This window comes from Podarcis filfolensis (assembly GCF_964270895.1).
Source record: "Podarcis filfolensis genome assembly, chromosome: 9".
NCBI lineage: Eukaryota > Metazoa > Chordata > Lepidosauria > Squamata > Lacertidae > Podarcis > Podarcis filfolensis.
This window is the reverse complement of record NC_139610.1, coordinates 3,219,014-3,236,099: the sequence shown is the minus strand read 5'-3', so window position 1 is coordinate 3,236,099 and position 17,086 is coordinate 3,219,014. Positions and strand designations below refer to the sequence as shown.

The 17,086-nt window shown below is 42.5% G+C and overlaps 1 protein-coding gene and 2 long non-coding RNA genes across 5 annotated transcripts in view; 2 read left to right on the top strand and 1 right to left on the bottom strand.

Annotated features, from left to right (window-relative positions):
* LOC310770353 overlaps positions 1-17,086 on the bottom strand; it is a 571,729-nt gene that overhangs the window by 46,080 nt on the left and 508,563 nt on the right. The window lies entirely within an intron of this gene.
* Positions 1-17,086, top strand: part of LOC310770307 — a 473,978-nt gene that overhangs the window by 426,209 nt on the left and 30,683 nt on the right. The window lies entirely within an intron of this gene.
* Positions 1-17,086, top strand: part of SLC2A9 (solute carrier family 2 member 9) — an 85,355-nt gene that overhangs the window by 37,586 nt on the left and 30,683 nt on the right. For all 3 annotated transcript variants that reach the window (XM_083630512.1, XM_083630511.1, XM_083630513.1), the window contains 4 exons: positions 3,451-3,549; positions 9,533-9,693; positions 11,452-11,576; positions 12,320-12,465. In XM_083630512.1, the coding sequence (XP_083486638.1) occupies positions 3,451-3,549; positions 9,533-9,693; positions 11,452-11,576; positions 12,320-12,465 (531 nt within the window). The remainder of the gene's footprint in view (positions 1-3,450; positions 3,550-9,532; positions 9,694-11,451; positions 11,577-12,319; positions 12,466-17,086) is intronic.

The window sequence follows — 17,086 nt, the reverse complement described above, 5'->3', positions numbered from 1 at the left end:
AGTGTGCCTTTGATATACGTTATCACTGGTCTTTATGTCTTTATCAGCATGGTATGCATGAACAGGAACAGTACCATACATCTACCCCTGCAGAATTTTGGCAATTACTGGTGTGACATGTACACACACCATATATTTAAAGCACATTCTTCCACCCAAGAATCCTGGGAACTATTGTTTGTCTCCCACAGAGCTGCAGTTTAGCAAACTACAGTTCCCAGAATTTTATGGGGGGGGTATTCTTTAAATCCAGAGTGCATATATGTAATCAGCAGTTAAAAGAATAAGCTAGGCAGTTCTCCCTTCAAATCATGATGAGGATGAGCCTTGAACTCTCCAGCTGCCTTGTGCACACACCCGTCCTCTGAGCCACACTCCCTGTTTTACATGCAGGGCCACATGTGGGGAGGGCTCAGGGAGATTCCAGGTATCTTCCCCAAATTTTCAGTTTATTTTTAAAATAAAAGCCCTTTTATATGTGCAGATTGTATTGTGAAAGAATCTGCAGTGCCTGGGCAACGAGGGCAAAGAAACTGCAATAATTCATAAGCATTGGGCCCTTATTTTTAAATTTCAGAAAATAGCATGTTATTGTAACTGTATTTAATTAGATCACTTTAAACCTTGGTTCTTCTGCTCTGGTTCTTCCAAGCAATAGCGGGCAGCATGGTGGGCTGGCCGTGCTCACTTGACCTTTGGTCAGTCATGTTTCTGGTGCTTACCAGAAGGTAGAACGGGTGGGGAGGGAGGTCATCACAGCGCACCTCCCACTGCCTTGCCCCTGTCCCCCTCTCATCCAGGATAAGGTCAAGTGAGAGCTGGCATCTCACCACACCATCTGCTCCTGTTCCGAGTTCTTGAGTCCTTTCTCTGAGTCCCCCCCCCTCTGGTTATGGGACTGACCCATACCTAGGGATTGGCTTGCCTAGCAAGGTTTTGCTTGAAAGGATTATTAGCATTGTGTATTTCGAATGCTTTGGATGTTCCAGAGTGTTGTATATTTTTCTACATATTATCTCTAGACCCATTTCAATCTAACTTCTGGCTTGGATTTGGACTGGAGACCATTTTGGCTGCCCTAGATTATCTATACCAGAAACTCTGCAAGTGGACTTCATCCCTTGCTGGACCTCTCAGGGTTCATTTGGTACCATCAGCCATGATATCCTGCTTGACAGCCTTGCTGGGTGCTCTGTTTTATGGTTCTTCTGGTGCTCCCTAGATTGTTGGTGGCAGAAAGGGATTTTCACACAACGCCTTGACTTTTGATGTCCCACAGAGATCATTTTTATCTCCCGTCGATGTGAATGTGCTGGGAGAGATTGAACAGCAATTTTAGAGTGCATTGTTATCCATATGTGGGTGGCATGCAGATCTCTCCTTTCTATAATGTGATAACTCAGAAAATTCAGTTATCTGAGTGGTGAAGAGGACCTCCCCAGGAACAGGGGTTCAGATTGTTTTGAATTGCATAGCTCTTCCCTTAAAAACAACAACACAGATTTGTAGTTTGGGGTCCTTCTGGCTCTGGTTTTGCTATGTCCTGTTCAAAGTGGCTGTAGCCAGGGTAGTATCTGACCAGCTTCAGGTGGTGCACCAACTATTCCTGTTCCTTCAGAAGTCTGACCTAGCCATGGTGGCACATGTCTCAGTCACATGTGTTGTCAGAACAGAACATAAAAAATGGCAGCATGCTGATCAAAACAAAGTTTTGTGCCCTGTTTAAGCAGCAGAGTACTTTTCTGATTGAAATAAAGGATATTGTCAATCACAAGGACTGTTTAATTGGAACCTCTGCATCTTTTGAAGAATGTGGAGTAGTGAGTTTCGCCTTACAACAATCCTTCAAGGTTTGTTAAATTTTGTTTGTGCCATGGAAATACTGGCCCGTCTTAAGGTATCAATCTCATCCTCCATCTGCCTTCTATTTATTTATTTGTATGTATGTATATCATGCATTTGAACACCCAGTGTTGGTGCTTTGCTAACAAACTATGACAGGCTATTATTAGCACAAAATCTGGACTTTAGGCTTGGTGAAACACAGTATGCTGAGTTCATGGTTACCAGCAATCAGATACATTACCTATGGACTTTTCATAACTCTGCTGTGTTGTCACTTTAATCAAATCCATCACCATGACAATAGGTCGGCCCAAATGATCTGCAATGGACAGGTGCCAGGAAACTGGTGAAAGCTGAGCTGTTACATAGCTAAAGTGAAGGTGAGAGAAGGAACCGTCACAGTTTTAGCCACTCTCTGGAAATGGCTGCTTGAAAAACACTTCTACGAAAATCTGTATGAGACGATGAAGCAGAGTCAAAATCTCATTTCTAATCTGAAACTCTCAGGGAGTCTGCTCTAATGCTGACAGTGGATTAGAGCAAACAAATTGGTGTGGGCATGTTTCTAGGCTGTCTAGCTACTCATTAAGAGAAAGTTACACATTTTTAAATAGCATTTAAGACGTTTTTTATCCTGCCCTTCAGCCAACTGGTTCCCATGGTGCTTTATGATACAACCTTACGAGACAGTTCAAAAGTGGTTGTGTTTCTTTAATAGTTTAATAAAAGCTTACTTTGACCAACCACAGCAGCTTGTGGGACTGCGGAAAGGTTCTGAGGGCATTTTGCCAATACTCTTATGGAAAATGGCAGGGCCAGGTTGGGATTTGCAAGTTTTGAAGAAATTTCCAAGAGCATGTTGATCAAAAGTTGCTAATGTGTTCCTTAAAATAATACATACCCAGAAGTTATAAGCTTGGATCAGGACATGAGTCGGGTCTTGTTTATTAATGTGTGGGGACCAATTAATGAGTCAAATGGTTAGTTTAGGACATGTGTTTGAAGCTGATTTGGGTCACCTATATTACTGTGACAGGAAGTGGAAATGAATGCAGATTTATTTAAATGCATTTACTTGTTTGTTTGATTGATTTCTCGGTTTAAAGGCTGATCAATGAGCAACATCCCTACATAATATGCTTGTGCAAACATTTTGAAGAAGATATTTTCAGTACCTGCTACGCCAGAATATTTTAGTTAACTGGAAGAATTTATGTTTATGATGTCTTTTGATTATGAAAGACGATATAATAATGTTTTAAATACAGATGCTTATTCTAAAATTATGATTTCTTTTTGTACTAGTTATAGCTCATATAGAATTTGGCAGGGTATCCCCCCCATCTTTATTTCTACAAACAGTGCTCAAAAGATATGGTACTTGTTCCAAAGGCTGGGTTTTAAAGCATCCTTTGTTGTAAAAACTGTAAACCATATTTTTATTAAAAGCCATGTGTGATTTGGCCTCACATGGTCTCCTCTTTTTCCTTTGAAAAGAGTGAATGGGGCAACTCAATTAGATGGGGCGGCATATAAATAAATTATTATTATTATTGATTGATTTACAATATCTCAACTCTTTCCATTTTTCTTTTTTCATGTTAGGACTGGTCTGCTAGTCTCATTGTTGCTTCTTTGGCTGGAGCCTTTGGGTCCTCCTTCCTGTACGGCTACAACCTTTCGGTAGTGAATGCTCCAACCGTGGTGAGTGAATAAAAGTTCTCAAACCTCTAAGTCCAGGTTGGCTCAGTTTGGTGCAATCTCTCTTGTTACATATGGGATTGTTAGTTTGATGGAGAAACAGAATCTTACTTTATCAACCGCCAGCCACTGCAATTTATATACCATAGCACATCAAACTTTGAAAGTTACCGAGTTAACCATTATACAAATTTAAGTCTTAAGGGTCACTTAAGCCATAGTGACCCTTATTTTCATGTCAGCTGCTGAAAAAATTGTGGACTTGATTGTCACCTCATTGTCTCAGCCTACAAGGGAGAAAAGCCACGTCAAAATCAGCTAAATGCCCCAGTGAGATTATTATAGTGGAGTAATTAGCTCTTTCCACAAATACCTGTAAAAGGAGTTGAAATAGCAATACATCACTTCTTGGACTTTTGACAAAGAACAAGCATAGTTTTATGATTAATTTATCCTCACTTACTTTGCATCATAACAAATATCTTCTAATATTCAAAACTAAATAAACTGCAAACCTTGTTGTAGCCATTCATTCATTCATTCATATTTTTGTAATTAAAAGGATCGCGGATGGTGCTGTGGGTAAAACCTCAGTGCCTAGGACTTGCCGATCGCATGGTCGGCAGTTCGAATCCCCACAGCGGGGTGAGCTCCCGTCGTTCGGTCCCAGCTCCTGCCCACCTAGCAGTTCGAAAGCACCCCCAAGTGCAAGTAGATAAATAGGTACCGCTTTATAGCGGGAAGGTAACGGCGTTTCCGTGCGCTGCGCTGGTGCTGGCTCGCTAGAGCAGCTTCGTCACGCTGGCCACGTGACCTGGAAGTGTCTTCGGACAGCGCTGGCTCCCGGCCTCTTAAGCGAGATGAGCACGCAACCCCAGAGAAGGACACGACTGGCCCGTATGGGCAGGGGTACCGGTACCTTTACCTTTACCTAATTAAAAGGAACCATGCCCTAAGTCCAGTAGAGGGCAATATAACCACAACATTTCACATGTTTAAAAACATTGTAGTACAGTAGAAGCTTGGTTGTCAAACATAATCCGTTCCAGAAGACCATTCAACTTCCAAAACATTCAACAACCGAGGCTCAGTGGACGGTTGACAAAATCATTTGGGAAAAATGGAGAAACACACCTCGGAAGCCATTCAACTTCTGAGGCACATTTGAAAACGGAAGCATTCACTTCCGGGTTGTCGGCGTTTGAAAGCAGAAACGTTTGACTTCGGAAGCATTTGACAACCTAGGTTCCATTGTATGTTTATTTCTGGTATTTCTTACCTCCCAGGGCAAGTTACATGAACTAAAACACAATCACAAAATAAAGCATAATCAAACTATAAAATAAGAACAATATTTGTCATCATCCTCATTATATTTGTACCCCCACCCATCTGACTGGTTTGCCCCAGCTACTCTGGGTGGCTTTCAACATATATAAAAACACAATGAAACATCAAACATTACAAACTTCCCTATACAGGGCTGCCTTCAGAAAGTCGTAGAATTGTTTCTCTCTTTGACATCTGATGGGAGGGTGTTCCACAGGGCAGGTGCCACTACCAAGAAGGCCCTCTGCCGCATTCCCTGTAGCTTCACTTCTCACAGTGAGGGAACCACCAGAAGGCCCATGGAGCTGGATCTCAGTATCTGGACTAAGTGATGGGGGTTTAAACAGGCATTAAAGGTCAGCACAAACACTTTGAATTGTCCTCAGAAACATATTTTGAGCCAATGTAGATGCTTTAGGTCTGTTGCTATATGGTCCCAGTGACCACTGCCAGTCAGCAGTGTAGCTGCCACATTCTGCATTAATTGTAGCTGCCAACAAAGGGACACGGCAAAGGGATGGTATCAGCAATATACAAAATACTACTCCAAAACCCCATGAACCCCCTAGACACAATCAAAAAACAATGGGAGGACAACATAGGCTATGAGATTAACCCCATCCAGTGGACCAGAATATGGTCTAAACCCCCCTTTAAATCCATATCAACGAAAAGGAAAGAACTCACTCTGAAACTCACCTACAGGAGGTACCTAACACCAAGAAAACTAGCATTAATGCACCCAGGAACCTCACCTAAATGCTGGAGAGGGTGCACTTCCACAGGCACATACCTCCACATGTGGTGGGAATGCCCCAAAATCCAACTATTCTGGACAACAGCCATACAAGAAATAAGTAAAATAACCAAGCAAGTACTAGAAATCACCCCAGAATTGGCCCTACTAAACATCTTCCAAGACAATAATGCTCATTTACACCACAAATAACTCATAACCCGCCTACTTTCAGCAGCCAGAAGCATCATAGCCAGACACTGGAGAGACCTGTCAGGAGTAAGCATGGACCAATGGTACCGAATAGTATGGGAAACAGCCCTACTAGAAAAATTAACCAATAAACTGAAACTGACACAGGGACAAATAGAAGAAGACACCTTCACCCCAGTATGGCTCCCCTTTATCACATACACAGCCCAACAAGACAACAACAAAAATCCACCAATAGCATATGAATCAATATGGCTAACCTGATCCAAAACACCCACCCCACTCACACACGAAAACAAAGACCACCACAGCCAACCACAAATGAATAACAACACCCTAGGCCATCCCCAACCTCTCTTACCAGCAAAGGAACACAAGTGAATAGCAGAGAACCTGCACAAGCGACGCTGACACAAAACTCCACACATATATTAAGTAAAACAGAAACATCGCCACCTGACTCCATATGCACTCTTCTTCCTTCTCTTTTCCCCACATATTTTCATGGCCCCATTAGATTGCTACTATGCTCTGATTAAACTTATTTTCCATGTCTAGCTAAAAATGGGTTTCAGCAATTGGCCTCACTTATCTTGCCCTGCTATCAGCTCTATCAGCCATGCAAGTAGTTTGCTGTGAGTACATTGATTCTTTTTAAGGAGGAGGAAATCCCTGGCAGGGCAGATGCCCTTGTCCTTGTAAAAGGTGGTTTTCCTAGGGTGAGGCTCATCCATTGCATTTGCAGGTATCCTGACCCCTACGATTTCTCCAAACATGGGAGATTCAACTGCATAATTTCTTCCTTTAAAGGAGAAGAAGATAAACTTCTAGGTCTGGTGTTGGTGTTTCTCTGCAGTTACAGAAGCAGGCACCAGTGGCTCTGCCGTGAGTTGTTTTTGGTGGTGAAGCTGTTGGCAGATTGTGACAGTGGCTCATAGGCAGCAGAATAGTACATCATGTGCTTTTGGCAGAGGGTGGGACTGACAGAACAGACTCTTCCCCCCCCCCCCATCAATAAAGGAAAAGCCAGCCTGCTACCTTTACTGACTAACACAACTAACAACTCAGTCTTGGACACTCCTGAGGACAAAGAGACTTCCAGGTCAATCCACACAGAAAGGAGAGAAAGTTGTACCCCAGAATGAAGAACAGCAACAGTGGGGAGGGGAGGGCTGAATTTGGGTGGAAGGGGAGGCTTGGGCACAGAAGAGGAGTTAAAAGACAGGGGAGAATGAGATAACCCAGAAATGTGGATATGTTTCCATGGGGAAAGTGAAGACACAAACGACCTACAAGGCAATTTGTGAGATGGATTATCCCATAGTTACTGGCTCATCCAGGAGCTCCAGGATTGCTTCTATGCCTGGGAGACACCCCACTCCCCCAAAAAAATTAGTGGGCAAAAAATGTCCTTTGACACATCCTTCTAACAAGTGCCTAATAGATATTGTTCTCAAACTTGCAGCTACGGAAGCTGATTCAGCAGATCTTATTGCTGCAAAATGCACTTGTTCTGGAAGCCTCAGTAGTTCCACAGCTACCCAGGAAGCAAATGGAGAATTGATAGAAGAGTTCGCTCTGCTTTGGGCCTCATATTCTCACCCTCATTGCTCCTGTGGCAGAGTCTGTCGCTTTGGGGAGTTCTAGTTAACATCAACGATGCTCTATTGGATGTATGGAGTGACCTCACTTCCTGTGTGTCCTTTTCTGCCCTTCCTATGGATTTCATACCCCTTGGCTCTCTGCAGTCCGCCAGGCTTCACTTAATGCCTACTCTATCTATGTTCTCCTTTAAAAACAATTATTCAGCTCTCCCATCTTGGCTCAGATGCTTGTTTGCTACATTATTTACTTACTCATTTTTATCCTGCCCTTTGCCTATCAAAACCATTGGGTGGTTTCCACTTCCATAAAATATAGCACCTTGTAAAATACAGCAATAAAATGGGAGGCCATCGTTGAAACAGCAGTGACTCCCAGGCTTCTAGCGTTCGCATAGAAACACCTGGAAGTGGGGTCCCTCTCCCAATGTCTAGCTGACATATGCCTTTTCCTCTGTGGTTTTGGCTTCTTTGACTGGCTGTTGTGTTCTGCTATGGTTTATTTTTACTCCATCCTCATTTAAGCAATTAAAACACTTTCACCCTCAGACCCTGGGAGCCAAACGGGATGTTCCCAAGCTTGTTGGCTTTCTCTCAGAGGTCAGTTTAACAGCTGCTCTGCAACCTTTTCCATAAGTACCAGCAGTCTGGCTCCATTCTCCTTTGCTGGCTCTGAACGTCAAAAAAAGGTTGTGGAGCAACTTTTAAACTCACCCCTGGGGGAATGCGGACAGAAGCTGGCAAACATCTGGTTTGGGAGGAATCTTCCCTAGGAAATGTAGCCTGCTGTTGGGAAACAAATTGAGAGCATATGGGTTTTCAGATGGAAATCAGTCAGTCTAGCATTGCATCACAGCAGTTAAAGCTTAGCACATACCTGCCAGAAGCAGTGTGCCGGGTTCTGCATGCCCAGCTGTTTCTGATAGTAGCACATAGTATAGTTTGCTATTATTCAGCTGGAATGCTGAAATTAGTCATGGTGCAGTTGTGTTTATCTTGCACCTTTGACCCCATTACTTGCACTTTGCTTGCTGGTGAAATCCATTACATGCTTCAGCAGTTTATCCAGTAAACATTGGCAGTAGTACATTCAGCAGGTGATATATTCGGCCCTTCTCCTGTAGAATTGTGGCAGGTTAGGTGGCTGTAAGAAACAGGTACTTTTACTGTACAGTACTTTCATCATGCTACCAACAGCAGCACCATTCCCTCCAGTAGCAACCTGAGGGGATGAGAGCTTTTCTGTCTGGAAGTGAAATGCGGGCACCCAAAAGTATTTGTTCAAGCCGCTCCCAAGGGCAGCCTTTGCCAACCTGGTTTTTTTTTTGCCCCAGGCAGTTCCAGGTAATTACATAACCCCTATCAGCACATTCTGGGTGTTATTTTGGAACAATTTTAAGAATATAACCTTCAAGCAGTGGGAATGATACAATCAGCATTGCTCTTAGGGCACAGAAGTTTCAAACATCGGGAGCTCATAAAAGTCGTGATTTGTTAATTTTCAGTATGGAGCTTGTGAGTTTCATGAAATACCACAAAATAGCAAATAGCACCATGCTATTGTAAATGGCTGTTTGGTTTGCCACCCTGGGTGCGTTGCCAGGATCATTCATTAGTATAAATGTTTTACTATAATATTGGACTATATTGTTAACGTTAAACGCAAGATAACTGGCAGCTTCACAAAGAGCTCTGGCATGTTATTGCTCAAGGATCAGCCTTCAGAAACTGCTTCCATTAAACGTTGTAGAAAAAAGCACAATCTCAATACAGTTAATAAGAGCTGGCAAAATGTCAGTCATCAGAACACACGTAGTGTCCGTCTTCATTAGTGTCTCCAGACTTTTCGTTTGGCAGGATTCTTGGTCATGTGGAAAGAGCCCTCCATCTATGCCCTGTGCTCATTGATTGTGTGCACCAATATATTTGTATTAAGTTCAGGTTTTAGTTGTTGTTTTTAAGGACACAAAATATAACTTGAAATTTTTAAAAACGAAAGTATCAGTTTAAATAAACCTGACTTAAAATTTTAAATGGTAGATTTCAAATGATATTAATCTGTACTGGACATCATGGTTCTAATCACTTTAAATGTTGTTGTTTGTAGTTTGTAAAGAAGTTTTACAATGAAACTTGGGAAAGAAGATATAACCAGTCCATACCAGAAGAAACGGTTAACCTGCTCTGGACTATATCTGTTTCTATTTTTGCCATTGGTGGGCTTGTGGGGGCTTTAATTGTTACTCCAGCTGTCAAGTATTTTGGCCGGTAAGCAAATAAATGTGTCTTGTGATTTCCTTTTCTTTTCTTTTGTAATATGATGACTCAAAAGCAAGAAAAACAAATGCTTTTCTCTACTTTGTGCTTCTTTTTACTTCAGAACTCTATATGCAAGACTCTTGCCTTTAAAATGTAATGTAGGTACTTCCCAAGATCAAATAGTTATGGTTACATTAACACCAAGTAATAACTTATATGAAGAAATGAATGAGGTTTTTAAAAAATTGAAATGGAAGGGTTCCCCCTTCTATATGGTCACGCTGCTTCTTTGATATTTGTTCTTATTAATGAGCTACTTTTTATCATTTAAATGTTACCAATAACCCAAAAGTTGAAAGCTGCATGTTTTGTGCTGTATTTTTCATACTGCACTGAACGTTGTCATATTGTGTGTGTGTCTGTGAGAAGATGCTCAGTTGGCCACTTCCCTATTGGAACATCAGAAAATCACCTTTAAAAATGTGTCATGCGAATATATGAAGCGGCCTTCAGCTGAATCAGAGAGACTTGATCTAGTTTAACAAAGTTAAACACTGTGTCTGGATATGCCAGGATTAAACCTTCTGAATGCATAGCATGTGATCTGCATCCCCTGTTCAGATAGCGAGTGAGGCCATTTCACACATGATGCGACAACAAACCTGGATTAGCCACTTAAATCAACAGGGAACAATAGCCAGTACGGTTTCTCTGATGGATGCACCTGCATAACATCGGGGTTTCCAAACGCCTAGATGAGTCGTAGTGAGAGATTTTCTATCCAGGTCTTTTCTTGACAGCATTTCCAGTTCGATATCCAACATAGTGGTGAGCCTGTCAGACAGCACGGTGACAAATTATGCACATAGTGATAAAGGAAGAAGAGTTGTTTCCAAGAAACTGTCTAGATCTAAAACCATACATCCTACGTCCTCAATCTGGTACTGAAGTACTCATATCTTTGTAGTCAGTCGTGGACAGAAGGTACACTGGAATCTACAGGTGATTTTGAAGTAGATTAGCAAGGATTTCTGACCCCCAATTGATCTATCAGTGACGGATGGCTTTCTGCACCTTTCCATCTAAGTTAATAAACATGCACATTGGAGTATGTTCACAAAGGGCCAAACCGTACTTCATGTTATGTACTTTGTTAGCCACATAAGGGTATCTTTGAAGTGCATGGTTTTTTTCAGCCGTTTCAGTGCCTGTGTTTGAATAGTTCCTGGAGGCCATAAGTGCAGCTGCCTTGCATTTAAGAACCAGCTGTGTCTTTAAAGGCACAACAATGCACTACATGGGGCTGCCACCCAAAATGGCTGTCCTGTGTTGAGCTTGCCCACGATCTCTTGAGTCCACCATTACCTCATCCAGATATCCTTGTGCCATGTGTTTTCTCCTCCCATGCAAGAGATGCCAGTGATGGCAGTGTGGAGAAATACACAGATTGGTGTCATAAGACTTGTTCTAGGTGCAGTAGATGTTCCAGAGGGTGAGGGAAGGACCTGGCATAAGGCCACCATTTTGCCAAGTGACTGGTGTTTCTTGCAGCATGTAGTTTCACCCTTGCTATGCCCTTGCCCATTGATTCAGTGAAGAATGCCTGTTTAGTGCATCTTTGGTATATTGCATGAAGCAGGCCACCTTTGACTTCTGTCTTGTTTGCAATTGCTACTGAAGTATTTTAATCACAAATGTAGTTGACTGTGTATGTGAAAAGCTGCTGTTTATCTGATGCTGCAAACATGTAATGTTGTTTTCTCTTAGGAAGCGTACCCTGCTGCTAAATAATGTGTTTGCCATTGTGGCTGCCTTGTTGATGGCATTCTCTCAACTGGCAGGAGTCCTCGAAATGATTATTCTGGGCCGATTCATAATGGGCATTGATGGAGGTATGATTTTGTATTTGTTGCATTTGCATGCCAAGTATATTCTGAGCAATCCCTGTTACCCAGAGCCTGATATTTCAGTTGAACTTGCCGAGACTGAAGAAGGGTCAGAGACCCCAATTGCTTAAAAATAGAATGTATCAGCAAGAGCCAGGCTGCGGGATGCATTTTCTTGGCAGAGGATATATCAGTCACCAGAACGTTGTAATCCTTCTCAAAACAGAGCAGGTTAGCTGATTTCTCTGCTTATCCCTTGCGTGGGATTTCCTGATCTCAAGAAGAACCTCATAATATTATATCCAGGGCACTGCAATCTTTTTTGTGAACATTTTGCAAAGACCTAAAGTGCTCTGATGAATGAGCACTTCCAGGAGAACTGAGAAAAATGTCTTCTGCAAATTATGGCCTGGTTACAGCAGAGTATACAACACAGTATGCAAAGGTTGGCCTCCATAACTAAATTTGAATAGTGGCTTCTTACACTTTCTAAAAATATCGGAAAGTTTTCTAATTTTGCTTATATAGTTCTTTAGGAACACATGGGTTACTTTGCTGGTAAATGCTTCTGCATATGAATAAAAAATAGTGGAAAAAATCATATTAAATGCTGCTAAAAATATATAATGTGCTTCATATCTTCCTACATACCTATATGAAGATAGTAGCTTTAACAATGCTTGATAATGTTTTAGATTTTAAACTTCTTTTACCGAAAAGCTGTCTTTTATCTCTGCCCCCTTTCACAGGTGTATCTCTGAGTGCCCTCCCTATGTATTTGAGTGAAATTTCACCCAAACAGATCCGTGGTTCGTTAGGACAAATTACAGCAATCCTCATCTGCGTCGGTGTCTTCAGTGGACAAGTTTTAGGACTACCGGAGATATTTGGGAAGGTCTGTAATATTCTGAAATGCACTTTTACTGTCGTAATGAAGCTGAGTTAGAATCCTAGAATTGTACAGTTGGAAGCGCAGCTGGGAGTCATCTGGTCCCAACCCCTTTGCAATGCAGGAATCCCGGGGCACGCTCAGCTCAGGGGGGAGATACACCAGACAGCACTCAAGACAAAGTATTGTCCATGACAACAGTCCTTAGCTGCAGACAAATTTTCCCCCCAATAACCAGATTCTCCATAGCCCAGACAGACACATAGTTCCTCTTTTCCAAACTCCCACAAGGATAGAATTCTGCAATACTAGGCAAACAGTAAATAAGAAAGCTGCAAAAGAGCTATCCCCATGCATGTGCTCATAAGTTCAATATTTACTGACTTGAGGAACATGAGGGCGCATAAGGGGTGTGACAGCGGCCGCAGAACTTTTCTCAGTTTGGGTGCAACCGGCCATTAGCATGGAAAGGGAAACCCCAGTAACAGTGGCATGTGACCGAAGGTGCAGGTCATCAGCTGCAAATTCGCCCTTAAAACCTTTGGAGCAAACAGCAACTATTCCAGCCAACTATAAATGATAAGTGTGGAAAGCAGTTGAAGTGCAACAAACGTCTGAATCAGGCTATGAGTTGCCCTTCTGGAAGAGCCCACAGGTCTTGGATATAGCAAGCCTAACTTCAGACTGCAACGGATAACAGGCGTTATGACCACATGATGGCGATATTGCTCTGAGTAAATGCATCTGATACGTTGAGCAGTTTTTTTATCTCAATATGTTATTCTTTATTCATTTATTCCGGCATTGATCTTTAGTGTCCATATATAGCAGATGCATGGAACTGGAATGGGTAAAAAAGCGTGAGGCAGCTTGAGATTAAGTGGCGCCCTAGGCAGACATCTGAAACGGGATGTGAAGTTGAAAGGGATCAAAAACAATCTGTTAAATGCAGCTCCTTGCTTCAAGGCAAGACAGTCCCCCCAAAGAGGAGGCTTTTATTAGGGGCTTTGAGGTCCTCTCTGCAGCCACAGCATCCTTTTCGTGCTTTGCTCAGATTCTTCATCTTCACAGCTAGCAAGCTATGCCCTTGAAGGACAAGGGGACTCTCCTGCAAACCTCTGCAGCTACTTCAACTCATTCCTTAGCCAGGCAAAAAGTGTAGAAGTTGCAGTTTGCAACCAAGGAGAATGTTCGGGCTGGCGTAATTTGTTGGCTGGGGGCAGCGGGGTAACTGTTCTGGAATGTGGGGAGATTTTGGAGGTCAACCACATTATGTATTGAACAGGATTTGTATACTGCTTAATTGTAAATAAAGCCTCTAAGCAGGTTAGCAAAAATTAACAATGGGTGATATTCAATGCTAGTCCTACTAAGAGTCCTCACTGAGTTTAATAGATATGAATAACACAAATGTGAGCAAGTCTATTCTGAATACAAACCCATATATTCTGGAAAGCTGTTTGTTCACTGTGTGTTTAAGAGGACCCCTCTTAAGATATCATAACCAAATTTTGCATTATGGTTCCAGAGATGGAAGGGCAGGTTTTTGTCTATGTTGGTATGCAGTTGGGTGCCATTTTCCAACTCTTTCAAAACTTCATTGATTTTAATTTCAAAACTGCACTGCTTTTTTGGTCAAGGGTAGAAATAAGTTTGTTTGTTTAAAAATACAATTCTGTATAAAATCAAAAGCTAACATATACATTATGAACTAAAATTAGAGATTAAAATGCATGTCATCTTCACATGTCTAGGTAGGTTGCCTAAACAAAAAAGGGTTTAGCAGGTGCTGAGGCGAGTACACCAAACATACCTGGCTAAAGTCAATAGGCAAGGAGTTGTAAAGGCTGTCTCACTAAAAGACTGTGGGTAACTCTTGACATAATCTTAGTGGAGCTCAGGACCTGGTACGTGATGTAGGTGCTGTTGAACCAGTTGGAAACAGTGTCTGTAGCCCTATCATAGTTGCATGAGGGTAGGCAATTGCCAAGAAAATCCCAAAGAGTTTTTAGATACCAAATGTGAGGGGACTGAGAAGCAGAAAGTTGACAGGGGAAAGTCATGACTCACGAGGGTCTCCCAAATGCTTGAGAGTTGTTTAGAACCACAATATTACAAGCTCAGCTAGAATGCATACTGAATGCCACAGGTGGCTACTCAGCCCTGGGAAAGGGGGAAAATAATAACAATAATAATAATAACAATTTATTATTTATATGCCGTCCATCTTAATGGGTTCCCCTGGCTCCCCTGGGTGGCTTCCAACAAAGTAAAACACAGTATGATTGGAGACAGTGTTAGTGAAGGGAAACACACAGGCAAGATGTAGAAAGACAGACTAGTAGAGATAAATGGTGAATAATATAGCTTTGAGAGCTAACTGCTAGGGCTGGGTGAAACAGCAATATATCCTCCAATGCCAGTCTGAAGTCCATATCGTGATACTGGTTTCCTAATTTTTGACCTGGCAATACATTGGGGATCATTATATGTGTGTGTGTGCTATTCAAAAATCACGATGCAGGAAAAACTGTGAAGCCAGCCAATGCCTCTATAGCTCCATCCTTATTTCAGACATCATGATATATCAGTATATCACAATGTTTAGCTGGTGATATTTCATGATGCTGAAAACCAGATATCACCCAGCCCTACAAACTCTTGCTCCTACTATTAGCTGCCTCTTCAATGGAAATTATAGGTAGTCCTTCCTGCTCCCCCAGTCTGCTGTGCGGCGACTTTGACCCTCTAGCCCATGGGTAGGCAAACTAAGGCCCAGGGGCCGGATCCAGCCCAATTGCCTTCTAAATCCAGTCCGCGGATGGTCAGCATGTTTTTACATGAGTAGAATGTGTCCTTTTATTTAAAATGCATCTCTGGACTATTTGTGGGGCATAGGAGTTTGTTCATTTTTCCCTCCGAAATATAGTCTGCCCCCCCACAAGGTCTGAGGGACAGTGGACCGGCCCCCTGCTGTAAAGGTTTGCTGACCCCTGCTCTAGCCTGCCTGAATTTGACCCACAAGCAGAGAGCAGACATTTTTCATGTTTATGCCAATAACTCAAGAAGGTTGTAGAACGAGGTGCAGAATCTCGGGGTTGGAGGAAAACTTGACTCACACATGCCCAGTACAGCAATCGGTTAAGCAATAGGGCATCAGCAAAAGTCATTTGTAGCATAGTGCAGCGTAATGGAGCAGGAAGCCTATTAACGCTTAAGGGCATGTTTGTAGAATTAAAGCTACATCTTGGAAGGAGGCGCAGGAGAAAACCTCCACGAAATGGCTTCCATTTCTGATTTCAGAGCCTGGGTTAAGCAGGACTCCCTGGTTAGCCTTAACCAAGGTTGATGTCTCTGTCAAAATGCCATTCAGTTGAGAGTGCTGGTGGCAGTTTGCACTCCGGAAGGGTGGAGTAAATTGCCGTTAGGTAATTGGCAACATTGCATTTTTACCAGACGCATAAGAATGAGGGTGCAAAAAGCAATTAATGAGCTAAATGGCTCCAGAAGATTAACCATGTTAGCCTGTTGTGTCAAAAAAACAATCACAGATAAGCCTGTGGAACCTTAAAACACTTGAACAGTGGTACCTCGGGTTACATACGCTTCAGGTTACACACTCCGCTAACCCAGAAATAGTGCTTCAGGTTAAGAACTTTGCTTCAGGATAAGAACAGAAATCGTGCTCTAACGGCAGCAGGAGGCCCCGTTAGCTAAAGTGGTGCTTCAGGTTAAGAACAGTTTCAGGTTAAGTACAGACCTCCGGAACGAATTAAGTACTTAACCCAAGGTACCACTGTACTAAATGTATGAGGTGCCAAGAATCATTGGACTTTCTTTCTTTCTTTCTTTCTTTCTTTCTTTCTTTCTTTCTTTCTTTCTTTCTCCTTGCATTATATTGACAAGAGGTAATGAAAATTTCATGTAGGGTTCAGACCTGCCCTGGTAGCGATTGGCCACTGGCAATTCGGGTGGCTTTTAAACAGGACAAATTTGTGGAAGATCTGTTGCTATTAGCCATTGTCAGAGGCGACATTCACTGGGAATCAGTTGGGGAGAGTGTTGCTGTGGCACAAAGATCCTGCCCCCTGGCTTCCCCCTGGCTGGTCACTCTGAGAACAGGGTACAAGATTAAATGGGCCTCTGGCTTGACCTCGGAGCTCTTACGTTCTCATGCAACAGGTCAAATGATCTTCTGTATTCACCCAATTAATAATAAATATGAACAGAAAAATGAAAAACTCAACAAATATTCCTCCCCTGCTCCCAATTTTCTAGTAATTTAGTGCCATCCTAACATGCTATCTTGATTTTCAGTATCAAAAGAAAACAATATGTTTCCATCCCATTTTTCTCAGGTTTGCATAGGCTGTGGGAGCGACAAGGGAGACCCAATGCCACTGGCCCATCAATGTAGCCTGCAACATTGATCCTGAGCCCCACAAAAATCACTGAATCTTAGTTCAGGGACCTTAGTTGGGCAGAGGGCTGACCTCCCAGTTGCTGCTAATCCATGCCTCAACATCAGCTTCTCTCCCCCCCCCCCCCCATTGCACATAAGCAGGCAGCACAGAGGGAAGTATCAGCAGTTTTTCACCGTTTCTAAGCCAGAGGGGGAAAGCTGTAG